Genomic DNA, 24,014 nt, shown 5'->3' with positions numbered 1-24,014 from the left:
AACAAGCACACAGTGGCAACGAAAGGATGAGGATTGCAGTTACCGGCTATTTGCTAATGCATCGGTAACCCCAGTGCGCATCGAAGGATCACAAAACTTAAACTTTTTTTGTTTCAACGGTAAAAATCTAAGATAAAAGCAGATCCAAGCAAGTGCGACGGCATCACGCATCTTCGACTGACTGCGTACATGGACAAACGATTAACATTTCGCTCTGCTCAAAAAGATAAAAACAGCAAAAATAGTAGAAGACTCGAGTTAATTAGAAAAGCCAAGAAAAACACCTTTGGAATCGTTAAATTAATTCAATTCATCTCTCTTTGTCTGCACTCTGCATTTATCTCAGTTTGTGAGTGTTGACGAAGTGTGACACAACATGCATTGGCACGATGCCCTCTCCCATCCCCTCCCTCTGCACAAACGACCGTCCCTCATCGATTCTTGAGTTCCCTCCGCACCCGCTTCGTGGCCCGGCCACAGCAAATGCCAATGCAGAGAACTGCACACAAAGCTCCACCCAGCACAGCAAACACGTAGTGCCGTGCCGGACTATCCACTACGGCGTCCACAATCTGCCCGATGTTGTCCATGGGTTCATCCTGTGAAACCGAAAACATCAGATTAATTATACGAGTACTATACAAATAATTATGATACAAAACTTCCAAAAACAATTAAAATATTAATTTCTACGATAAATCAAAAATGCAGACCATCCAACCAGATAACCAAGTAGCACTGGCAAGTACCTGATAATGGATTATTAATTTATATTAATACTGAAGTTTATTATTAGCAGAATTTTTCAAAAATCCAAACCAATCAGTCAGTTACTCAAAAAGGGCAAGCACAGACGTAGCAAAAGCTGGATGCAGAAAACAAATGGAACTGACCTTTGTAGCATACTTGACAAATTCTATCCGCTCCTTGAGCTTGCTATCACACTGGACTGTCAGTTTGTGGCCGTCACTGCGCGCAGCGCTTAGACACTGGAACTGTCGACCCTCGCCGGCATCCACTTCTCGGCAGAACTTTCGAAGATCATCGTGACAAGCAGAAAACAGCTGCGGATCGACGTGGAGGTCGGCCTTGCCCTCGGCTACCAGATGTGAGACACGCAGCGCACAGGGCGTCCGCATTTTACCTGCTTTCAACTGCTGCTTCAGACACTCCACCACTTCGCCCTTCTCCTCGTCATCCGATTTATGGCAGCTCAAGATCTCTTCATGGCATACTTCCACCAAATTTTTATCCTATTCAGCAGCCAACCGTTGCAACCCGCGAAAAATGCAAACAGACAAACAGCCAAATACGAAGCAGACCTACCAGTTGGTAGTCGGAGACCACCTCCTTGAAGAGCGTGGTGATCTGCTTATCGCAAGCGCCACTGATCTGTTTGCGGTGCCGCCGCAGACACTCAACAATGGTCGCTTCCAGCTCCGGTGCCTCCACTTTGCGACTGCCCAACTTCTCCAGATCAGTCCTGCAGAATTTATCCATATCCTTCTTGCACTCCTTGAACAGTCCGGCGTTGAGGCGCACATCCTTGCCCTCCTCCATCTGGCGCGTGATGATCATCTTGCGGCATTTGTCGTCCATCTCCGGCTCTTTCTTGACCCCGATCAAACAGGTCAGCACCTGGGTGGTTTCCTCGTCGGGGCAGAACTTCTTGATCATTCGTTTACAGGCCTTCAGCAGGGCGAAATCGGCTTCGGGTTCGGCGGCCTGCACCATCTCTACCTTGAAAACGACGGCAGCGCATTCGGACGACAGTGTCTTTGGGTCTTGACGGCGCAGACACTCTAGCGTATCCAGCTGATTGGGGATGCGGCAGACTTTGTCAATGTCATTACCGCACACTTTCTTGATATACGGATCAAGCTCCACATTCTCCACCTGCAAATCCTCCCTTTAGCTACACTACACTAACAACAGCCGCAAGCCACATCTACCCGGGTCAGCAGTTCACTCCGCAACTGCTTCCGGCATGCGTCGCTGATGCGGGGTTTTGCGCCATTGACAATGTCTTCACGGTTGAGAGAGCTCAAACAAACCACCAATTCTCCACTGCCATAACGGGAAAAAATTAGGCTATTTTAACTGCACGTTACGCACTCGTTTAAACGTACATGTCAGTTAGTGGTTGTCCATTTGGACCTTTACAAAAAGTCTCCCGGTCAACTCTGCAAGCTTCCTTGAATCGGAAATTGAGATTGAACTCTTGGATGTTGACCTGTTTAATAAATCACACCGGTTATTTTTATAGCTGCCTGACGGAGACACTGGCCTCGCTGCAACTGACCATTTGATAGTGCTCAATCTCAGCTTTGCAATTTTTCTCCATCCCGACATCTTCCTTGTAAGGGATCAGGCACTGCATGGCATCGTCAAAAGTAGAACCCTGATCAAGTGACCCGCGACAGAACTTCTCCAGCATATTAGCGCAATTGTAGTACGTGGCGCTCAGTTTGGCGTCTTTGTTGACGGCCTGCAAGTACCCCTGCACGGCGGCCTTGCACTCTGTCTGCAGTTTAGCGTAATTATCCTGCAGACAGTTCATCTCCTATTCGGAAGACAATTTTAATATGGTCAAAACGACGAATCCCAACAAATAACAAGAATTTCCATGTACCTGACCCTTGCGGGGCGGCCTGTCAGAGCAGAAGTAAGCCAGATCGTGGATGCAATCCGTATCGATCTTCGGGGGCAGCTCGCGGGCGACGGCACGCTGGTGTAACATCTCGAAAACTTTAGCCTTGCATTGATCCGACAACTGCACACGAAAGCAAATCATTTAGCTGAATCACTATGCTGCAGCGCCGCATAGCAGCGAACAACTATATCACGAAAGTTAGCCCCACCCCGTCTTTATCAGGCTCCGGGATAACTGCGTGCCGGTACAGACAGCCGAAGACAATGGGACCGACGTCCGGCCCCTGCCTGTTTTTTTCTTGGGGCAACCAGTCATCCTTCAACCCGCATACTCTGCCCACGGAATCCTTGCAGGCACGGAAGAGTTCCGTATCCAGACGGATATCCCGTGTCATAAAGTAATGGGATTCCAGCAGGCGCTTTTCACAGTCTTCCGTCATCTCCTGGGCATGCATGTTCTCCATCAAACAGCCCATCATACTACAACAGCCGCAACGGTATCGTACATGTGACATTTATGCAAACCATGACTCACTGTAGCGCGGCCGCATGCATGTCCCCTCCGCAGCGATTGTGGATGACGTTGGCACACGCCTAAGGTAGGGGTGGGTCACGATTAGGAACAGACCAATGGTTGGGACTGGGCAACATGCCTTCATCAAGACATTACCTGATACAAAACAAGATCGACTTTCATATCGCTGGCCGGATCGGCCGTTAGCAGCAGCTCCTTCAGCTCGCGCTCACAGACGGGCGCCAACTGGCTCGCGTAACTGCCCGCTTGACCGTTCGGGCCTTTCTGCAAATGGGGCTGAGCGGCGCCCATCAAACAGTGCACATAGGCTTGCGGCTGCACGCCCTTCTTGCTGCAGTGGCGCTCAATGTCCGTCTTGCAGAAAACCAAAATATTTGGCGATACGTTGTGGTCGTTCATCAAAGCCTGTCGGTGGTACTGCATGGCGTCCTGACATTTGGGCCCGACCTGGTGTTGAGCTGGTAAAAGAAGAATCAGTAAAGTAACGACGTCCGTTTCCAATTAATACGAGCTTTATCCGTTAAAACATGGATCATCAACAAGTAGAAATTTTACCTACCTTCTTTGCGCATGGGATCTTCCAAACAGAGGATAATAAAGGACATGCCGTACTCCTGTGGATGCGTCGACGGCGGCACGCAGTTATAGCGTGAGATCTCATCTTTGCAGGCCTGCCCCAGACCGTAGTCCACCTTGTAGTCGGTCTGCGCAGCCACTTCACGCTCTTCTAACCGGGCTTTGCACTAAAACACATCATTTGGGTTTGTTATGTTCGCGCGGCAACCAGCAGGCGCATGATCCTACCTCTGTGGTCATGCGCGCCTCGTTAATACTCCGCATCAAGCACTGATACACCCGTCCCTGTCCGGCCTGCACATCCCGGCAGAAGGTCTCCCGGTCATCCCGGCACGCCAGGAAGAGTGCCCGATCCAGATGGTAATCGTCAGCCTGCAGTTCCAACAAACGCATGAGCTGGTGCGCGCATTCCGGCGCTAGCTGATTCTCTGGCGACGGCATCTGCTGCAAACCCTGACCATCCTGTTGGTTGGCCTTCGCTTCCAGGGCTTTGCGTTGCAGCTGCTGCATTTCGTGCAGCAGACACTGGACAACGGCGCCCTGCGAATGCCCGCCTTTGGACTGCCCGTCGTTGTCCAGGAATTTGCATTTTAGTCGTTCCTGGTCTGCGGCACAAGCGTTCATAAAGGGCGAAACAAAGCGGAAGTCGGAGAAAATTACAACGGCCACTTTGTTCACAAAGGCCAGACAAGATTCGTCGGTGATTTCGTCCTTGTGTTCCACCACACAGGAGATGAAGTGGCCGGGATCACTCTTTCGAAAACTGGCGCAGGTCGCCAAGTGAGTTTTTGTCAGGTCGTCCTTACACTGGGCGTCGGCAATATTGGCAATCCGTGGATCTTTTGTAATGTTCTTTTTAAAATCGTACATGATCTACAACCACACGGTATTATCAATCACACTAATAATAATATTCACTCTGTCTTATCAAATTTTTTATTTATTTTTTCCACGATGTACAAAAGGTTTTAAAACTTCGAATACATCAGGAAATCATTTCGTCACAAAATTATCTCTCTGCCATAGGAACGTTGCCATCAACATTGCATAAGAGTTTAAAAAGTGCTTTCCTGTAATTCTACAAAATTTTAACCAAACGCATATTACGGTTTGTACGACATTGTGGAATCGTGGACTGCTTTATTCAGTTGTTACCTTCCAGAACAATAAAAAAAGTTTAACCAGAAACATAAATAAAAGAGATTATCAGCGCACGATGCCCTTATACATCAGCGGCTACTTTTTTCCTGTGTGTAAACTGAAACAACACACGTGAGCCGAAAACCGGTTTGCGACGCCACTGCAGTCTGCCTCGTCACGGAAAACGTTTGAAAATCAGCCTTAAGCCCTTCATGGGTAACTTCTGCGCTCGCGCAAAGTGTGCACTATGTTAGGCTGCTCAGCTAAGCATCTGCCAAGTGTTTCTGCCAGATAAAGACCTGTTACGTACACTAACGCTGATTGTGAGAAGAGTAAACAACTCCATAAACTGAAAACATCCGGTAACGATCGCACACAGCTACGCAAGCCGAACCTCCAAATTACTAATTCCCACCGAAATCTCTAGCAAAATCCATCGCAGTTAGTATTAAAAAAATCAACGAGGAGAAAGAGGCCGCAAAGAAATCCGGAGAAAGTTTCATATAATCGGCAGAATAAACTCAGGAAAAAACAATTCAAAAATCAAAAGTAAAAAACTACTTGAAAAATAATTGAATCGAGCTACTGCATAAAGGAGCAAAAAATAATGATTGTCCAGACTAACCTGATGACAGCCGGCGGAAACAGCCTTGTCTTCCTGCAAAAGAGAGGAATTATCAAGTAATGGACAATTTGGATGCCCGAAGAAGAACTGACGTGGTCAAGGAAGCAGTTGAGCACGTCCAGACTGTTCTTGGCCTCCTTGGTAGCGTCGGGATCCTTTTTATTGGGCATTCCCTCACATAGACGACGCACATCGGCCGCGCAGGCCGGATGCTCGGCCAAATTGATGATGTCGCTGTCGTCCACCGAGGCGGCCGCCGCCGCCATCGTCACGGCATTTCCCGCACCTACCCCCTGATTATAATTCACCGGTAGGGGGTTGGCGGCGTTATTGGTCCCTATGGCAGGCGCTTGCTGCCCTGTAACGAGAAAAGGAGAGGGATCAGCGGGGAACCCGCGAGGACGACGCACGAGGTCGCCGCGGCAAAGACAGCGCTTCGCACTTACCTCCTATGGGCTGCATCATACCCGCTCCTTGGCCTGCCGTCCTCCGCAGACATAGGCCGCACAGGAGGAGGCAGGCGGGAAAGAACTTGGTCAACATGTGGAATGCTTATCAGGTACTATTATTATCCGACTGCAACAACACACTCCAAACCAATCCACCGCTCTACATCGATCATATACGCCGCAAGCTGAAGAACCCGATTCTCCACCCAGAGACAGATGAACAGGAGATGAAAACTGGAGCGATGAGGGAATTAATCTGTATCTTTTATGTTCGCGGTAAGGAAAACTCAAATATGAGCTAAAGAGTAAAGAATACAGTAACGAGTCACAAATAAAACAGAAGCTCCAGTTCTGCTACGCTCTGCTCACTAATAATACAGGCAGCATTTTACGGTAGGTAAAAAACAAAGTGACGCTTAATTTGACTATAGGATGCTGCAATGGGAAACCGCAAAGCCAACAATCTTGAAAAAACCCATTATTTTTTCAGAAAAAATACCGTTCTGAAAATAATGCTTATTTACTTACGTGGACGTTTCATTTTTTAACACGTTGCCTCAGTTGGGAATGCCAATAGCCTCAACATGGAATTCCATTTGAAACTAACGCGCACAAAAATACTGCCGCTGTCCTGGTCTGCCGGAATCGGCAGATCAGCTGTTGGCCGGTAAAGTTGTAAAGCGTGCACTGTAGTGCTTACGAATTACGACTAACAAACTAAACAATGTGGATTGTGATTTTTTCCTTTAAAGCTGATCAGTAGAACTTACTGCTGATAAAAAAAGTCAAGTCATAAAAGCCTTTGTCCGAAATCATGGCTATAAAATCACAATTATGCACTGCGTATACAACGAGTACTGTACGTACTTCGGTACTTGTACGAAGTATTGTTGTTGAACTCATGTCGCGACGTTTTTCTTTTTATTCAACAATAGCGACTACAAGTCTACAATTATACACATCACATAATTATGCCTGCGCTGATGGGCACTGAGTAAATAGAGTGATTCAAAATAAAACATTAAAAAATGTAGTTACTTGTTAGCAAGAGGGCCAGACGACCATGATGAAACCGTGAGATCAAATGCAGTAACCGGTATAAAAGCCAACTCACAGCCGGCTATGCGTGCGTTACCTAGAGTAGTGTTTAAGCTAATTGGAAAAACCGTCAAAATGATTTCACACGTCGTAAGTCCATGATTTTAAAAATTATAGGCATAACGGCGGTCGGTGGTATTACTGAAATTGTAACATACGTGCAAGTATAACTTGTATTAAAAGCAAGCAGCTTTAAGCAGGTCTGACAAGGCACGCCATCACGAGCGCGGAATGGCCACTAACGAATACAAAACCGTTTCGGACGTGGCGCCTGGCACCGGGCGCAGATCCGCAGACTGCGGCCCGCCCGGCAGCTGCAGACGAAAATTCCGCAATACCGCCGTGAAGAACATTAGAAACTCCACCTGAGCCAGGCTCTCTCCCGGACATCGTCGTTTGCCGACCGCAAAGGGCATCCAGTAGTCTGGTAGCCGCTGCAGCTGGCCATCCGCTGTCAGGAAGCGCTCCGGCCGGAACTGGTGCGGCTCTTCCCAGAGTGCGGGATCGTGATGGATATGGTAGAGGTTGGGCAAGATCCAGGTGCCACGTGGCACGTCATAACCCTCCAACTGGCTGTCGGCGGAGACCACGTGCGCGACTCCCCAGGGAACGATGCTGGCGTAGCGGTGTACCTCCGCCAAGACGGCCTCCGTGAAGGGCAGGGAGAGCTGCTCGGAAGGGCGTGCACCGGAACCGGCGGGAACGCAGCTATCCAGCTCTTTTTGCACCCGATCCTGGACCTCCGGGTACGCGCACATTAGAAGAAACGCCTGAAACGGATCCCGAAAGTTAATTACAAAGGTCACTTTGTCATGAGCTGAGACTGACTTACCCAGCGCAACGTGATGGTAGTGGTCTCGTACCCAGCCAACATGAGATCCTCCACCAAATATAGTAGCTGGCGCTCTGCAAAGGTCCCAAATTCCCCCCGCCGCAGTGCCGTGATATATGCGTCGATGAGATCGCTCTCGCCATGCTCCCTCCAAGCGCCCAGGTGCTCCTGCACCTGCCGGCCGAAGAAGGCTGCCATGGTATCTTTGGCCGACTGGTTGCTCTGCCAAACGGCGTCAAAAGGTGGGATGGCCTTCAGGGCTGTATAGGCACCTAAGAGGGTTTTGGTGAAACTGGAACGGAAAAGATGGGCGATGCCCTTCAGAAGGTGCACAAATTCAGGGTTGTTGACGTCGTAGCGCTGGTTAGCCACCACGTTGGAGACGACATTGGCCACGGCGGTGCTGATAAAGACCTTGTTGTCGAAGGGCGCCTCCCGTGTGCCCCGGAGAAGCTCCAGTAGATATCCCGCCTCTTCCGCTACCTTCTCCTCGATGCTCCGCCCACCCATGCCAAAGTCCTTCAGGGTGCGCAGTACGAAGCGCCGGTGTTCTTTCCATGAATCTCCGTCATCGAAAATCAAACCTAATAATAAATCAACCACTTTCTGCTTTCTGTATTAATGACATAACAGATGCGTATACAAACAAGATAGGTGACAGAAATGACCGGAAATGGCATTGCAACCTACCGCAATGCAGGCCGTTCGTTTCCTTCAGGCGCTGCGTGGTGCTAGGCATATGTGGCCGTTTCTGGAAGGCATCGCTGAAAAATATTTCTCGCACTAGGGTAGCGTCATTGATGACCAACACCGGATTTTTGCCCAGACGGGCGTAGAAGAAACGCCCGTACTTATCGGCCCACTGTGAGAAGGTGCGAAAGGGCGCTTTGTGGTCAATCCACAGCATACAGCCCAGCACGGGCACACTCCACGGTCCCGGAGGTAGGCGATAGGAGGAGCGCAGTAAACGCTGCAGGAACAACCATCCTGTCACGATACTGACGAGGGCAAGGACGATCCTCTCGCCGCCATATGTCCAACCGGCGCCAGTTTCTTCAAAGGTCACTGTCATTTTCGCCACGAAAATAACTGTAATATCCGACCGGAAAGTCTCTAATAGATCCAACAGTGGAACTGGTTTGGTTTAGTTTAGCTTAGTTGGGTGCTGTATCTGGCGGGACGTGGGCAAGGCCGTAATATAGCTGACCGTTATCATCTCAACCACCACGCTTTGTACATGTTTGTTCTTTGAGTAGAGCACTGAATGCTCTCATTAGGGCACAGCACACGTTAAATCAGCTGTATGGGAACATTAATCAGATTTTCAGCTGAAGTTTGTATTCATGCCTGGCGTGTATTAATCGTAAGCATGTATGTACAAAGTTACAAACCGAAAACGGACGAATGCTGGCTTAATACAAGCTAATTATAAAGACGTGAAATTAGTAAGTACTTAATAATACTACTTATTGGACAAGAACTCGTATTTAAAATCTTCATGTGCAGGGTGTTTTCAGTTGCCACTCGGAAATTGCCACTTGTCAGAAGGGAAACATTTTATTTTGGAAACTGCAGAAAATAACATTAAAATTCGGCCTATTAAATTATTACGATTAATTTCTTGTTTATGTTATACCATTATGTTGATAATTCAACTTTATCTATGCCAGGGTCTCGGCACCCATGTTATCAAAACAACCGCTGTAATCTCAACATTCCGCGTAGTGTGGCGCACATCGGCACAGACACCAGTGCACTCATGTCAGCACTGCCGGTTTCGATTTGATCGATAATAAATTTGTTGGACTGATAGACTAGTTACCCTTAAACGTCAACAGTGCAAAGTACAAAACACCGTAAAACTGACTTCAAATTTATGCAGCATCAATGGCAGACGTAGACCGATGTAAAGAATAAATAAATAAGAATTCTAACAAAACGATAACACTCTGAATATAGAATGATAATCAAGGATCAATCGTTCGCGCGCAAGGCTAAGCATCAACAAACAAACAAATAAAAAGTGCAAGCAGAGCAGCTACTCTGCAGCGCTCTCCTCAACGATTATCCCGCAGACATCAAGGTTGTCCCGACTTTCCCAACAGCGTCACACGACTTCAAGCATAGTAATTGGGCGAAACAAGCAGATCGGTTAGGATAGCCAGCTGGTCATCGGAAAACTTTTCCTTGTGCTCCCGCCACGAATCATGATGTGTCCGCCGAAATTCCCCGAAGGTGGCGCGCACCGTCTGGCTGATGGGCAGCGGATCGTTGATGTGCTCACCCAGCGCCATAAGCACATTGGGCACGAAGGCCGGCACATCGTAGGGATGGGCAGCGATGCAGGCCGACAGGCCCAGGACGCCTGCATGCCGCCGGATCAGCGTCTGTAGATATTCCGGACTGGTCTTATCTGCGCCGCGTGGCAACTGGAGATTAGCCCACTGCTGGAACACCCCCAGCTCCTCCGGGCTCATCGGCAGGAATTGGCACTGGAACAGCCCCGTCAGCGTTACCGCCGCCATCTGCCGCACCTAGAGAAACTCCACAATGCACAATCTCGCAGCAATGCATGTCCAATAGGCACAAACCTCCACTTGTTCGTCGAGCAGACGCTGCCGCACCAGAGCGGCGATGTCCTGGATCCACAGCGGCCGCTCCAGGATGGTGAGGAGGTTGTTGAAGATGCATACTTGCAGATTGTCTAACGCCACTACGCGGGCGCGCCACGGGATATCTGGTTTGGTCACGACCGCGTGCACCTCGCTCAGCAGTCGCGGGATGGCGTTCTCCGAGAGAAAGACCTGTGAGAAGCACGTCAGGGCGGATATGCAGTCCTTGGCCAGATCCGCGTCACGGGTATCGTTCTCAAAACGGCACAACAACGGGTAATATCGCTGTAACCAAATTACCGCCTGTTAATTCAATGCGATCGGGTGAAAAAATGCTCAATCTTTACCAGAACATCGGGGCGCAGAGTAGCCAACGATGAGACATGAGTGACAATGGCTTTGACGATGGTCTTGAAAAGGATTAGCGTCTGCAGCGTTGTGTGACCTTCATCTTCAAGCAGACTCAAGCACGTCGCAAAGTACTTATTGAAGAAATCGGTGGCCTTTGGGCCCTGGTCTTGCCGAGTGTCCATGTGGGGCAGGTTGATGTCGTGCCGGAAGGCCACCGACAACAGATAAGCCACATGGTCGCGGTAACTGTCTGTTAAGCGGCTCTCCAGCATCTCCAGCACCATGTAGTGCAGATTCCGCCGGCGCCAGTCCGAGCACTCAAAGATGCCATGGATTACCGCCAGTTTGGAGCTGGTCTGAAAGCCCGTATCTGTCGGAGAAAGGATGAGGACGGAACGCAACAACGGGTAGATTTGTCGCATATCACCATATCCGATGGAGTTGGTGCCGAAGGCAATCCAATCGGGCAATGTCTCTCCTAAAAATTAAAACTGTACATAGATAAATTGCACATTGTAATTGCTTATAAATTGTACGTAGACAGGAATGACTTCACGCACCAGAAATATTGTTCAGCGCGGTTTGGATGAGCGGAGCCAAATCGGCCCACAGCTTGGAGACCATTCGGTAGGGCCAGCGTTTCGACCCGCGGATGAGGGCCGTCATGATCTCCGCCGCCGCGCGCTGACTGTGCTCTTCACGACTTTTGACCAACTGTTGCAAATGCTGTAAAAACAGCGGCACAACCGCCTTGTTGAAATGGCGGAACCAGCCGCGAAACATCATAAAGTGCTCCTGATCAAATTCAGCGTGCGCGAAATCTTCCGCCGCGAGGAACTTGATCAATGCCGCCACCCACTGCTCATCAGTCAGTTTATCCAAAATCAGCAGCTCAACGTCCTTCATCTGATCACGGGTGCGCTGCCAGCTGCTCTGCTGGGCGGCTGGCGCCGATACCATCAGCCCGCTCTTGGGCCAGCCGTAATAACCAGGCCAGATTTTGTCGATAAACACCGTGTTGTCGTAATCCGCTTCCGCTGTGGGAATACGCGTTTCGTCCACGCACACCCACAGATTATCCTCGCGAATCCCGATAGTGGTGGGGAGGGGCAGCGGCCGGTTGTTCAGATCATGGCAGGGTTCAATGCGGATCTTCTTGCGAGGCGGTTTCAGTGCCCGCATTATGGATATCATCATGAGGAGGCTCGTGCGACGGGCTTTATCGTTGGAATCAAGGAGATGCTCCAGGGTGAACTGTACCAATCGCAACGGCGGCAAGACGTCATTTCGAATGAAATAACTAAGAAAAACCTGGCCGATGAGGAAGTTTTTTAGTCGGATTTGCGGTGCGTTCAGTAGTTGCACCAGATGTTCAACCAACTCCACGTACAGGCGGAGGTTGTTGGCGTTCTTCACCTCCAGTTTCTGCTGGCCGATCTTCAGCGCCTGCTCGAAGACTATCTCCAGACCCAGCATCTCTGTGGCCACCTTGACCGCTACGTCTACCGCGGGCTTGATGACCAGTCCCGTGGTGATGAACATGGTCTCCACTTTCTCGCTCAACGCATCAAACAGCAACGACACCGTGGCATTCTCTGAGTGCTGCGCCTCCACAACGGCGGGAACGACGCGGCGAATGGTGTCCCAGTCGTGTTTGAGAAGGAGCGATAAATTTTTACTGCCGAGTATGAGGTACAAGCATCCTTTAAGTTGAGCATCGTTGTCATCAGTCTTGCTCTTGGAGTCCGCCAGATAATGCAAAATATCAGGCAGAACGTAGCGATAAGCCAGATTCAGTTGGCCGGTAACTTCGGCGAACAGGGTCTGCGCATTACTCCGCACTTCCTTGTAGCGCGACACCGCCAAACGGACAATGACTTTGAGAATGGCCACTCGCGTTGCCGTCATGCGGCTGGCGCGCTGGTACACACCGCGTAGCTCATGCTGCATGCGGGCCTTTTCGATGTACAGCATTCGGAAACGGGATTTCTTGAGTGACAAGCGGTTCTGCAGTTCATTTTTTATCGTCGCTGTAAAGACATAAGCTTTAACTACAAGTTCATTATTAACACCGAATAGGAAAATTCATACACAGCGTTCCTCCCAACAACATCACGTCTTCGGGCGAAGGACCGCGGGACAACAGGATAATTTTGTAGAGTACGAGAACGCTCTTGAGGGATTTAGTCTCGTCCTGATGCCCCATTAGTACGCGCTCCACTACGCGTTGCAGCGTCTCCGCCAGGACTTTCCGCACAGGCTGCCCGTTCAGCAGTATTTCTTCTTGTTTTGTCCCGCTGATCTTGGGCAAATCCTCCTGCGGATACGTCAAATCATAGCCCGGCAGCGCCACCATTTCATCGAAATCGAAGCCGCAGTGGGAGATCACCCCGACTAGTGTGGCTTCTAGCACATGCAAGCATTTTTGGATCTTCTTGTCCTCCAGGCTGACACCGCCACTGGCGTACTGATTCAGCAAATCCAAAGCCTCCGACGCAAACTCCTAAAATCACAGCATTGCTTAAAGACTGGCTTAGACTGCCAATCGCACAACAGGCTGCACGGTATACCTGAAAGAAGCCGGCACAGACGGCAACGGTTTGCGCTTCGGGAACATACCACTGCACATGCACATCTTCCGGCTGCACGCGCTTTCCCCACAGATCCAACGTCGACAGTTTCGCGGGGAAATCCGGGAAGATTTTCTCTGGAGCTTCGTAGTAATTGATGGGATACGTGCGGAGGAGGGTGATGAGGACGGCGCGGGCGATGATGCAGGCGTAACGATGGCCGCTGTTGCACTTCATCATCAGCGTCTGTCGCAAAATGCTGCGGATGCGGTCTACATAGTCCAGCACGTGCCTACAATTCATTACATCAGTACGCTGTACAACGAAAACAGTCGCCAAGCGAAGGGTCAATTAGCTTACTTTCCGGAGCTGGCCACAACATCGCCGACCAGTTTCAATGACCACAACAGCTCATCGTCCAGATTGGTTAAGTCCATCACGTTGTCCCGCTCCGCCAGGCGAATCTCCAGCAGACGGATACATGCGTGCAGAAGCCGGGTTTTGCCGATTTCCGGTCGCAGGCGCATCACCACGGTGCACATGTAGCTGACGAGCGAGGCACCCAACTGTTGCACCGGATAGATTCGGGATGACGCGGCTCTGCACACAAACGATCAACATTACGACGATTAGAGCGGTGAGGCGTGCGTAACACTTACGAGTACAGTTTATCAGCCAATAACTGCGCTGTGTTGTCGTCGACCTGCGTCAAAATGGCAAACCACAGCATCTCCATCCGCATCTTCACGATCTTCTCCTCCATGTTAGCCTCCAGTCCCACTCCCTTCATATGATCTGTCCGCGCCCCCGGCTCCACCGCGAAATTGTCCAGCATGGCCAGACATTTGTCCAACAGCTGCAGCAGGATGTTCTCAAATTCCGCCGTCTGGCCGCACACTTCACGATCGTCGCTAGTCACCTGCGCAGAATCCGCTTGGTCGTAGCATGGGCGCAGCGGAATCATGGTGGCGATGGTGGAAAAAAAGCCCAGCGTGCTCACCGTCTTGCGTACATCGTTGGAGTCAATGCCTGGGAGCAGTGCAAGCATCAGCGGCACCACGTGCTTCCGACCGTCCTTGTAGTTGAAGAGAAACGGCAATGAAGCTGACAGTGCCGCCACGATGGCCTGAAAGCGCAGGGGTTCCACCATGTTCTCCACCGAGGAATAGAATTTATCCAGTAAATCAGGGAAGATCTCTTCAGGTGCCAAAAGCGCCAGTTGCTGAATGGCGATAGCCGCTTCCTCAGGAGCGGACTTGTTAAAGAGATTGAGCAGCGCCAGCGGTTTGAAGGCGCGCACAAAGCGGCGGACGGTGTCGTCGGATAGACAGGCTTCCGGGGGGATCTCCGGCATCCAGTCTTTGGGACGGAAGCGCTCGAGCTGGAGTCGGGCCACCATGCCCATGGGAAGGAACATGAGGGTCTGGCTGAGCTTATCGGTCCAGTTGCCATAGTTGGAAGGGTGAAAATATGACTCCACGGAGCGGAAAAGCACTTCCAGCGCCTGAAGGCACTTTTCGTTGTGGATCATAGCCACCGGCCACAGAACGGCGGAGGATTCATCAAACGAGTCGTTGGAGTAGACCAGCTGCAGCTGCTTTTTTCCCACCGGCAGTTCCAAGGTGCGCAGGAATTTAGTAAAGATGGCCGCCACATATTTCTCCCACTGGATGTAGCCGATGTTCTCGGCAGCAGCTCGCGAAAACAACTGTAGCATGGACATCTCCCAGGCGGGAACGCCGTGGAAGGCCAGCCAGATATTGAGGAATTCCTCTAGCCACAACTCGTAGCCGTACTGGGCTTGGTGGGGCTTGAGCATAGTGGGCAGAAACATGGAGAGGTAGTCCATGGCCGTGCTCATCTGATCGTCGAAGGGGCACAGCATCGGGCGAAATTCGTCCAGCATCTCCTGAGTGGCTGACAGTGGGAAGTAATACCGGCAGAACCCGATCAGCTCCCGCAGCTTATCGTCCAGTTTCTCCGGCCAGTAAAAAACGCCCTAATATATGAAAAAAGCATGGGAAATACACTTTTAGCCGGTTTAAATATCAAGCTACCATAATTAACAGCGTTTTCTGGAACTAGTAGCAAACCTGCTACCGAAATACCCATTTAAAAGCAACCTTATTTATTTATTAAAATTTTGTGAATCACTGCAAGTATTTGTATCAAAACATATGATTTCAAAGAAAAAGTAGCATAAAGAAAATACCGGCGGAAAAAAAATACGGCTACTTAAAGCAGCCTTATATAGGCAATCTATATGATTAAATTCAAGTACAGATGAAAAAATACTAGCAGGATGCAAACTATAGGGTTATCCTTAATAAGAGAGAAAACAAACAGACTTAACATTCGAAAGTGGCAGAATGAGAACTTAAGGACTCACATGAAGCTGATCAGTGGAAGGATGAACGCGCTGGAAGAGCTTGTACAGCGGGCGCCACTCAATGGTGAGGTCCTCGGGCTTGAGGAGCTCCAGCTTCCTCAGGAGGAGCGCAACCACCTTGGCGAAGCGCGAGACGAGACTGGGCTCCATGTCGGGGTCCAGCAGCAGCGCCAAATACATCTCCACCAGCAGCACATGGTCGGCCTTACTGAAACGGCGCCCGTACAGCGCCACATAGGCCTCCAGCCGCGTCGTCCAGAAGAAGAGTCCCGGCCGGTAATCCGCCTCCAGCAGACACTTGGCCAGGTTGGCCTTGGTCTCGGCGAACCAGGCGTCGGCCTCCGCGTCCACCGGGTAGGCCAGGAAGCGGTTGTACATGTCGACGCGGCGGGCGGGGTCGGAAGTGGAGGAGACCTGGCTGTGCAGGGGCACGGCGGAAGTGCGCGGACGCGGCTCCGCGTCCGTTTCCATGTTGAGGGGCCGCGCGGGGGACGGGCGCACCGAGGGGTGGCGGGAGGAGTCGGGGTTCTCTGGCAGGACCTTGGTGGTCTTCTCAGCCGACATGACGGCCGCGACTAGTCGAAGAGGACTCACTAAAATAAAAAAAGCGCCTTATACCGTCCGCCAGCTGCTTGGCTCACTGTTGCCTATACGCGATGCTGCAGTATTTTCTGCAGAATATAGATAACTGCAAAGCCATAACTTCCACAGCATAACTGCAGCTGCAGAAAATACAGTAATTTAGCTGTGTCTACCTTATAGTTCCAAACTTCCAGTACTGTACTTAATCAGTGACTTATCCTATCACTCACCTTGGTCCTGGTCTGCGTGAAATATAAACAAGTCAACTCAGCGTCCCACACAATGATGGCGGATTTTACACGATTTACGGATTCAAATCAGAGACGGAATAAACACAACAAACACAATCCTAAGAATGAGAGTCTGCTATTGAACGAAAACAAAAATCATCTCAAAGATGGGCAAGTTATCACTGATCAGCTGTTAAAACTGAAAGTCAAGGAGACTCACAGCTTCCAAGTTAAAACCGTAATATGGCGTTATTACAGACTTACAGTACGTATACGAACTCATCGTGAATCAGCAGGAATTCGTAATTTCACCGTATCATCGCACACCTTTCCTAACGCCCACATTTGCATGATTGCATCAATCACGGACTGCCGTCTTCGACCCTTTTTAATCTATCTGCTATAAAGTTTTTGCTAAAGGAAAGTACTGCTCCTAGAAATTAAAAATATAATCTAAATAGATAAAATCAACAGCACTAAAACCTAGAAAATAATGCGATCTGCCACCAGATGTGTAAACGCCAAACGATCGCCACATGGACGGCGGGAGGATACCATACTCGTACCATGAGTATCACTGTATATTAGGCTACGATTTTCATCGTAATTCGTAATAAAAACACAGTACAGCATCTGGCAAAGCTCTTGTTTCTGCCGTCACAAAAACAGCATTACAAAAAAACTCGGTTTCCTCGATGATGCCTCATAAAAAAAGAAAATATCCAAAAGCGAATATCACATGACATCTCCCAACATTGGCGTCAACTGCCGTAGCAATGGCCATTGCACATTACTTACTGCACTCAAAATAACCAACAACAAAAGAACAGAACCATCGCAGCTCCGCGTCATCATCGTTAGATTCTTTGAAGCTCTGCCGCCAGAGCCGAAGCGAAACACAGCTAACTTATCAGAAAGTGAAGGGGACAGCGAAAGGGTTGCGAGCTGTTGTCAGCGTGCTGTGGATGAGGGCGTGCACGGGATCATCCAGAGTGAGTCCCTGCGCCAGCCGACACTCCAGAGTAGCGGTTGAGGTCAGCACATGCTGCCGCACAAAATGCTTCAAACTGGCCAGCGTAGTGTGGTTCTTGATATTCACGGCGCTCACCATCCTTCTGCAGACACACCACAACAGCGACGGTCAGTGCATTATACATTTAACAGTGGATTTTGGACATCAGTGGACAGTAATAGTGGATTTTAATTCATTATATCACTGCGTTATTTGATTAATTGTTTTATTTTCAACTCTTTTAAATTATTAAAGCTATTTTGAATATAAAGTCATAGCGTGCATTCACCGTAGATTGTCCAGCGGTATATTCTCCCGACAGATCTGGCGAATTAATGTCTCGTCAGAGACGTCAGCGAGGGCCATGTCCACCAGGGCGTTCACCCGTGAAAACTGGAAGATTACTTCCCGTACCGCGTCAGTCATGATCTCCGCCGGCTCCCGCGTCATCCAGGTGACGGCGGAGTGAATCAGATTGGAGTTCAAACAAAACGGCAACAACACCTCGTTACCGCGGCTCTCTGCAAAGTACCATTTAGTTCAACGGCGAGAGGGACCGGACGAAGAGTATCATACTGACCCGTATCACCGACGAGTGCCAACAATGTGGGCAGTGCTCGACCGGTTTTCGAAGTCAGGCAGTATGTCCGGCGATTTTCTCCCGCTCCGTAATGTATGCGCAACAGCGGATCGTTAAGAAACTGTACAATAAAGAAAACATCTTCACGTTTGACGGGCACCATGCACTACGAGTGTAACTGACCAATCCGTTGTCGACAAAAGACGCGAACTTCTCCGGGAAGTCGTCGTAAGCCATTCCGAGGAATATTTCGAAATACTTAACGAGGTGATCTTGTACACGGTGGCATTCCGCCTCCGTCAACGCGCCGGTGCCCAGCAGCAAGACCGCGTCGCGCAAATCGCGTCGATTAACGAGTAAATCAGCCACAACCTGCATCACAATGTAGTCCTTGATGCGCTCCGCTGGGGGATACTGGGCGTAGCACGAAATGAATTCCAGGTAGGCGCAGATTGACTCCGTGTCACATTCCACTTCGATGGCCTTCCATACACTTCCATTAAATATTGTTCTCAGCAAATGACCAATTAATCAACTAAACTCACCTTTGCCAGATGCAAACACAAATCGTTTCGCAGCATCTAAAAAGCGGCAAATTAACATTGAATTACAAACATCCATTGTTTCAGTTAACAGCGCACCTCAAAATCGGTGCTCCGGGCAGGAATGTCCGTCAAGAGCCACTTGAACTTCTCCATATAGCTCATTCGTGTTTCCTTCGGCATCGTTACTGACGGCGGACACCAGGCATCCGGGCTAACTTTCATGAGAGCCGCCTCAATGCTGATACCCTGCCTAACGCGCGGCTCTGGAATGATCCGTTCACTGGAACCTTCACTAACGGTCTCACTGTCTGATAGTCCCCACAGATTAGCCAACGCCGATTCAATTTTGTCGGGGTCGAAAAAGATCTCCAGCGCCACCTTGGCATTGTCCCGCTCCAAGGCCGTCTCACTGGCTAGCCGATCGCTGAAGAAGTTCACCGTCTTGGTGGCATTACTGTAGTCCACATTGGCCCCAATGATGGAATCACTGAGACGCAGCGCCAGATTGCAGCATTTCCGGAAGTCCTGATCGCGTTTGTCGGCCGCTCCCATGGGCTTCTTCAGCAGACTGTTGGAGAGCATTTCGCAGACGCACTCCACGGGAAGAACGTCGAACATGGACTTGGCACTGGTGGTCAGCTCCAGCAGCCAGGGCAAGCTAGCGGCGGTGCCCTTTTCGCTAAGGATCTCGATTAGGAAATCCGGATCGCGGCATCCCGACAGCAGCTTCCCCAGCTCCAGCTGTTTGTTCAATTTTTCCAGGGCACCCAGAAAAGATTCCGGTGGACAACGCAAAGGTCCACTGCGTAACAGAATGTTGAACACCATGCGTTTTATAATTATCTGCACCAAAAATATAGTCAGTTGCCGACCAAATCTTCACCTTATGTCGTAACGTGTATAGTCTTTTGGCAGTTTCGCGTTAACATCAGAAACAATAATATTTTTGGCGTTCCCACCAGCCAGACGGTTTTCCAGCTCCACGATGACTTTTTTCTCGTCTTCCGCTAACTGATAAAGCGAAGCAAATAAAACCAATGTCAACTATTGCACTTTGCATCAGAGTACTTTTTGCTCCCGATCCAAAAAGAATCGACTAGTCTTTTCCGGTGTAGTCATGGTTTCCGGCGGAAACTCGTAGCGGCTGATGATGAGCATCTGCATCAGAGCGCGGGCTGTGGGAAACCGCTCCCAGATGAATTTCCCTATTTTCGTCGAAAATGACAATCCGTTACTGAGAAGCAAAAACTGTTCCCAATGCGTTCCTACCAAAGTGCGCTGGATCAGCCGATCCCAGAAGCAAAATAATTTTCCAGCACTGCCAGAAGATATCACGGCGAATCAATTGGGGCACCCGGTACTTGGGAGGAAAGACGGCGTTTTCGGGAACACGGTAAATGCCCAATTGGAAGAGCGATTCGATGATGCCGCTCTGTATCAATTCGCCAATGCGGATAGCTTCGTAATCTGTCAGAAAACCAGTTTAATTGTGTGCTTCTTTGTAAACGGTTCACAGTCTTAAAAAATAATAAGAAAGCACGCACTTTCTGCGCGCAAACCCAGTGCTCGGACGAGAACTGTCTCCAGCATCTCCAAACAGGTCAACGGTTCACAAGAGGCCATCAGCAGTTGGATCTGCGTGATGGTGTGCGCGGTCACAGGGACTCGCGCGGCCCATTTGAAAAATGTACTGAAACAAACAAGCTGTACAGCGTTCTGCAACAAGGCCGCTAAAATTAGCATACTTTCTTTCGTGTTCCGTCGGCCATTTATCCATAACTTGAAACGTGTTGGGTTTGTCCAGAAGGAAGATCTTGCGCAAAGCCACGCGAATGGTGTCGTTAGTGGGCCCGAACCATTTTTTGGCCGTGGTCTTCACGAACTCCACAGTAATGCTTTGCAATGGCGCCAAGGCCGTGACAAAAGCGTCGGAATTGCCTGCAATAATTCACGCATCAGTCAAAGATACGTTTGTGGCGATGCTAAGCATTCGCACCACTGGCCAAGTCCTCTTTGAAGCGCGTCAGCAGCATCAGCACTTCCGCCGCTAGCACAATGTCCAGCAGCGCCAGTAGCTTCTTATCGCGATTGCCTTGATCCTCCAAGCGGAGCTGAGTAAGCATTGTCTGGTTGGACAGCGCTTTGCCCGTCAGCATCGACATGATGAATTTCTCCTGTCGTACATCCGTCTTGTACGTCTTCACCAGTTCGTGCATGATGACCTTCAAATGGCGAGTGTAGTCCTCCACCGGATTGACGATAAGAGTGGCAAAAAGATTGCCCGCAATCTACAAAAAAATAACATGACTACTTATTCATTAACACCCTCCTTAGAAGGCATACCACAGCAGATTCCAAGGGTTTATAGCGCATGGTTGCCGCCATGACGATCATAGTCCACGGGGTGCGTTTGTTAATAGCCGCGTCGGCCAGCTCCGTCTCGAAAATCATCTTTAAAACGACTTGCAGGTTATCGGAATTACGTTCCAACAATTCACTGCAAAATGCATTAACAGCCATAAGAAGCCTCAGGATAAAATTTTGCCACCGAACTTACTGCAAGCATAGGAGATAATTATCAATCGCTGGTTTTCCTTTGCACCGGGTCTTCAGAAACATGGAAATCACGTTCAGGTCTTCGTCTGTGTTTGAGCTGACTGTGCAGTTGGCGCACACTGTGGCCATCAAGGACATGGCCGCACTGGCAGTCTACAGGCAAAAGTCAGTTACCGATCATTAGTCAATCGTAAGGAAGCTTAATGTTCTCGTACCTTAGAATTGGTCATCCAACCGTCGATGCGCTGCATGGCGTACTGGCGAGTTACGGCGACACCTGCCGTGCTAATTAACAGGCGGATCATGTTCTTCCCGCCGTCTGTGCCTCTCTATGGCAAGAAAACTCCGGATACTCATGTTTCAAAACTGCCAGAAAAAACACTTACGAAAGCGTTAGTCACTTCCATGATCATCTGCGGAATGTCGGCGCGCAAATCTGCAAACCTAAGTGAAAACGATTGTAAGAACATTCACAAACGAAAAGCAAGCGATCACGCAGATGTACCGATCAGTGCGAACAGAAGGTGCATCTTTAACTATCGAGCCAGAAGCGGACAAATTGCTATCGGACATAGAATCGTCGCCGGTGCCTGTGGAGAACGATGGCGAAGGCGCTCGGTTAGTGAGTAAAGACGGTGAGGCGCGACCAAGGCGTTCGGCGTCTTCCGGCTGCAGATGCCGCGGGCTTTGTCCTAAACAGTACTCATTCATCAACAAAGCGCTATATGTGATTATTAAACAACCAACCCGGTTTGGGCTGACTAGTTTCCGCCACTTCAGCCACGGCGGGCGTGGCCAGACTGGGAGCTTTCGTCCCAAAGGAGAAACGAATGGCACGGACGAATTCTTTAGTCTCCGCCAAATCCACCCACTGGCGATCGAACGCGGCATCCTCCAAGTATAACTATAACAATAAACTTCACATTAAAAGTGGACGAAACGAAAAAAGCCAGGGATTCTGTTGTCAGTGAAAACCTTCATAACAGCTGCCGGCCAGCGCGGAATGTCCTGCAGCACTGTGTAAAGCAGACTGGCGCCAATCATGCAGTTGATAATGGTGCTCTTGCTCTTGTAGCCCATCGATGAGTTGTACACGGGGTCGCGTTTAATCAAGGACATTAGCGCCTGCCAAAAACAACAATTTATTTTCCTATTACACCTATCGACATACGTACAAAGGGTACATGTATTTAACGGGGAGCGTCTACCGTGAGGACGGTGTTGTTGCGGAATAATTCCGGTCTGACCGTAGCCAGGCGTGATAAAGAGAGCAACATCAATTCATCCACGTCCTTGTGGCGGTTTTGGTGCAGCTGCCGGATGGCACCGCAGATCAGTGCGCATAACTTTTCATCGCTCATCGAACATTCCCCGGAGACCACTTGTCTGCTCACTGTGGCCAGGCTTTTCCCGTCCGCTAACAATTGTAAGAAAAAAATTTCAGGCCGTTTTCACTGCAGCCCAGTAAAACCAGCTGCGGAAAGTCGAATACTTTTATACGTTGAAGAATTAGCTTATGATGCTCATTACTCTAAATTCTGAAGTTCATATTTCAACCTCCAAAACCAGATAAATGAATACGGCTGTATAGTGTATACTCACAAAGTGGCAAAATACAGAGAAGAAAATTAAACAAAAAATTAAAAGGACAATCCTGAGGCCGATTGCCGAAACAATTCGAAAAAGCTATTCGCCTACGAATTCTTACTGTCTTGTGCCTGTCGGTGCCAGTCGGAATGGTCAGGTCTGTGCGCTTGGTCCTGACGGAAGGCCGGAGCTCGGTGCAACGCGGCGGCGGCGGAGGAGACTGGCTGCGATGTGCGCGCCCCGGCGTGAATCTTGCTCTTCAGCGAATCTTTCTGCGACAAGTGCGACTTGGCCACCGTCGACGAGACAGGCTGACTGGGACCGGTGGAGAAGAGAGCTTTGCGCGCTGCCGACACCCCGGAACTGGGCTGGACAGCGTCGGTGTTGGAGAAGAGGCCACTGCGCGACGGCTGCGTCGCCATGGCAGCCGCCGTCGGCGCTGCAGACGGTACATGTGGCTTCTTCCCTGCAACAAAAAGGGCTTCCAATCTGCGATAAAAAGCTGCATGCACAGAAATGGCGAGGTTTACCAAGAGCAAATACTGGCTGACTGGACGCACCACCTGCTAAAAAGGAAATGCATAGTTAGTGTCCATTCCTGTTCGGCAAAAGAAGTATTCAGCTCTGAGCTGTCAGCTTGCTGCTTGCCAGATCAAGAAGCAAGTGAGACGCACAACGGCACAATCTTGCTCTCTCTTACCTTTTCCTGTGGGAGGTCGCCGGGATCCACCTAAGTCCCCGCTCATTTCAACAGTTAGAGCTACAAGACTCCTAACTGACAATTGAAAGGCATGAAAGCCAGCGAAATTGCAAAAGTGTTGCTACAGACGAATTTCGGGTTATCGAGCCACCATTTTCGCTCGCGGTCTCAGGATTAGCAAACTTGACTCAAGCCCGTTCAGTTTCTCAGTTTCAGTCGAATATGATATGAGAACAACACGATGATGAGCAAGTTTCAGGGCACAATCCTGCGGCTTCCTGCCAAAAATGTTGGAAAAATTACGTACTAGAAGAGCGCACTTTTCACAGACTTAAAATACCAACACTCAGAAATCATAAGTGATAAGTGACATAAGTCAAACTCTGAACGATA

At 49.7% G+C, this 24,014-nt stretch overlaps 4 protein-coding genes across 6 annotated transcripts; all 4 read right to left on the bottom strand.

Annotated features, from left to right (window-relative positions):
* Positions 1–88: 88 nt before the first annotated feature.
* LOC129590460 (Golgi apparatus protein 1-like) lies at positions 89–6,485 on the bottom strand. Its single transcript, XM_055485703.1, has 15 exons — positions 5,975–6,485; positions 5,621–5,886; positions 5,529–5,561; positions 3,992–4,636; positions 3,747–3,930; positions 3,323–3,645; positions 3,188–3,246; positions 2,862–3,132; positions 2,633–2,773; positions 2,303–2,563; positions 2,130–2,233; positions 1,953–2,067; positions 1,327–1,896; positions 894–1,253; positions 89–599 (listed from the first exon to the last, which is right to left on the bottom strand). The coding sequence occupies exons 1-15, from the start codon at positions 6,069–6,071 to the stop codon at positions 432–434; spliced, it is 3,597 nt and encodes a 1,198-aa protein (XP_055341678.1). The 5' UTR covers positions 6,072–6,485; the 3' UTR covers positions 89–431.
* A 399-nt stretch (positions 6,486–6,884) lies between these two features.
* On the bottom strand, positions 6,885–9,281 carry LOC129590482 (cytochrome P450 2B4-like). Its single transcript, XM_055485739.1, has 3 exons — positions 8,598–9,281; positions 7,908–8,491; positions 6,885–7,845 (listed from the first exon to the last, which is right to left on the bottom strand). Exons 1-3 carry the CDS (start codon positions 8,977–8,979, stop codon positions 7,294–7,296), a joined length of 1,518 nt encoding a protein of 505 aa, XP_055341714.1. The 5' UTR covers positions 8,980–9,281; the 3' UTR covers positions 6,885–7,293.
* A 298-nt stretch (positions 9,282–9,579) lies between these two features.
* Positions 9,580–17,126, bottom strand: LOC129590440 (proteasome activator complex subunit 4A-like). 2 transcript variants are annotated; one of them, XM_055485667.1, is made up of 11 exons: positions 16,906–17,126; positions 16,642–16,760; positions 15,830–16,422; positions 14,100–15,439; positions 13,801–14,040; positions 13,441–13,732; positions 12,962–13,373; positions 11,431–12,900; positions 10,867–11,348; positions 10,499–10,804; positions 9,580–10,441 (listed from the first exon to the last, which is right to left on the bottom strand). In XM_055485667.1, the coding sequence occupies exons 3-11, from the start codon at positions 16,391–16,393 to the stop codon at positions 10,025–10,027; spliced, it is 5,523 nt and encodes a 1,840-aa protein (XP_055341642.1). In that variant the 5' UTR covers positions 16,394–16,422; positions 16,642–16,760; positions 16,906–17,126; the 3' UTR covers positions 9,580–10,024. The 2 variants fall into 2 exon arrangements, with proteins under 2 accessions (XP_055341642.1, XP_055341641.1); XM_055485666.1 differs by lacking the exon at positions 16,906–17,126 and having other exon boundaries at positions 16,642–16,887.
* A 140-nt stretch (positions 17,127–17,266) lies between these two features.
* Positions 17,267–23,981, bottom strand: LOC129590361 (integrator complex subunit 1-like). Of its 2 annotated transcripts, none has more exons than XM_055485551.1 (23): positions 23,622–23,981; positions 23,452–23,487; positions 23,043–23,387; positions 22,543–22,751; positions 22,310–22,459; positions 22,082–22,238; positions 21,840–22,026; positions 21,721–21,778; positions 21,550–21,663; positions 21,336–21,487; positions 21,122–21,275; positions 20,775–21,066; positions 20,524–20,716; positions 20,323–20,468; positions 20,048–20,245; positions 19,847–19,983; positions 19,662–19,789; positions 18,875–19,580; positions 18,779–18,814; positions 18,417–18,716; positions 18,234–18,354; positions 17,943–18,174; positions 17,267–17,756 (listed from the first exon to the last, which is right to left on the bottom strand). In XM_055485551.1, exons 1-23 carry the CDS (start codon positions 23,665–23,667, stop codon positions 17,552–17,554), a joined length of 4,302 nt encoding a protein of 1,433 aa, XP_055341526.1. In that variant the 5' UTR covers positions 23,668–23,981; the 3' UTR covers positions 17,267–17,551. The 2 variants fall into 2 exon arrangements, with proteins under 2 accessions (XP_055341526.1, XP_055341528.1); XM_055485553.1 differs by having other exon boundaries at positions 23,452–23,484.
* Positions 23,982–24,014: the final 33 nt, after the last annotated feature.

Source organism: Paramacrobiotus metropolitanus, unplaced genomic scaffold (genome assembly GCF_019649055.1).
Source record: "Paramacrobiotus metropolitanus isolate TYO unplaced genomic scaffold, Prichtersi_v1.0 Parri_scaffold0000040, whole genome shotgun sequence".
NCBI classification, from domain to species: Eukaryota; Metazoa; Tardigrada; class Eutardigrada; order Parachela; family Macrobiotidae; genus Paramacrobiotus; species Paramacrobiotus metropolitanus.
The sequence above is the reverse complement of the archived record's forward strand: the minus strand, read 5'-3'. Positions and strand labels throughout refer to the sequence as shown.

What these genes read in the sequence shown, in the direction of transcription:
- LOC129590460 (XM_055485703.1), bottom strand. Translation starts at nt 6,071, where the DNA reads ATGTTGACCAAGTTCTTTCCCGCCTGCCTCCTCCTGTGCGGCCTATGT. An exon ending in GGAGTGAACTGCTGACCCGG is followed by an intron (nt 1,897 to 1,952) that starts GTAGATGTGGCT and finishes GAGGATTTGCAG; the next exon opens with GTGGAGAATGTGGAGCTTGA. An exon ending in TGGTCTCCGACTACCAACTG is followed by an intron (nt 1,254 to 1,326) that starts GTAGGTCTGCTT and finishes GCTGCTGAATAG; the next exon opens with GATAAAAATTTGGTGGAAGT.
- LOC129590482 (XM_055485739.1), bottom strand. Translation starts at nt 8,979, where the DNA reads ATGACAGTGACCTTTGAAGAAACTGGCGCCGGTTGGACATATGGCGGC. An exon ending in AACGAACGGCCTGCATTGCG is followed by an intron (nt 8,492 to 8,597) that starts GTAGGTTGCAAT and finishes ATTTATTATTAG; the next exon opens with GTTTGATTTTCGATGACGGA. An exon ending in CTACCATCACGTTGCGCTGG is followed by an intron (nt 7,846 to 7,907) that starts GTAAGTCAGTCT and finishes GATCCGTTTCAG; the next exon opens with GCGTTTCTTCTAATGTGCGC.
- LOC129590440 (XM_055485667.1), bottom strand. Translation starts at nt 16,393, where the DNA reads ATGTCGGCTGAGAAGACCACCAAGGTCCTGCCAGAGAACCCCGACTCC. An exon ending in TTGGCTGATAAACTGTACTC is followed by an intron (nt 14,041 to 14,099) that starts GTAAGTGTTACG and finishes GTTTGTGTGCAG; the next exon opens with AGCCGCGTCATCCCGAATCT. An exon ending in CTCTGCGCCCCGATGTTCTG is followed by an intron (nt 10,805 to 10,866) that starts GTAAAGATTGAG and finishes ATTTGGTTACAG; the next exon opens with CGATATTACCCGTTGTTGTG.
- LOC129590361 (XM_055485551.1), bottom strand. Translation starts at nt 23,667, where the DNA reads ATGAGCGGGGACTTAGGTGGATCCCGGCGACCTCCCACAGGAAAAG. An exon ending in TTTTGGATCGGGAGCAAAAA is followed by an intron (nt 19,790 to 19,846) that starts GTACTCTGATGC and finishes TCGCTTTATCAG; the next exon opens with TTAGCGGAAGACGAGAAAAA. An exon ending in GGCACTCGTCGGTGATACGG is followed by an intron (nt 18,175 to 18,233) that starts GTCAGTATGATA and finishes GGTACTTTGCAG; the next exon opens with AGAGCCGCGGTAACGAGGTG.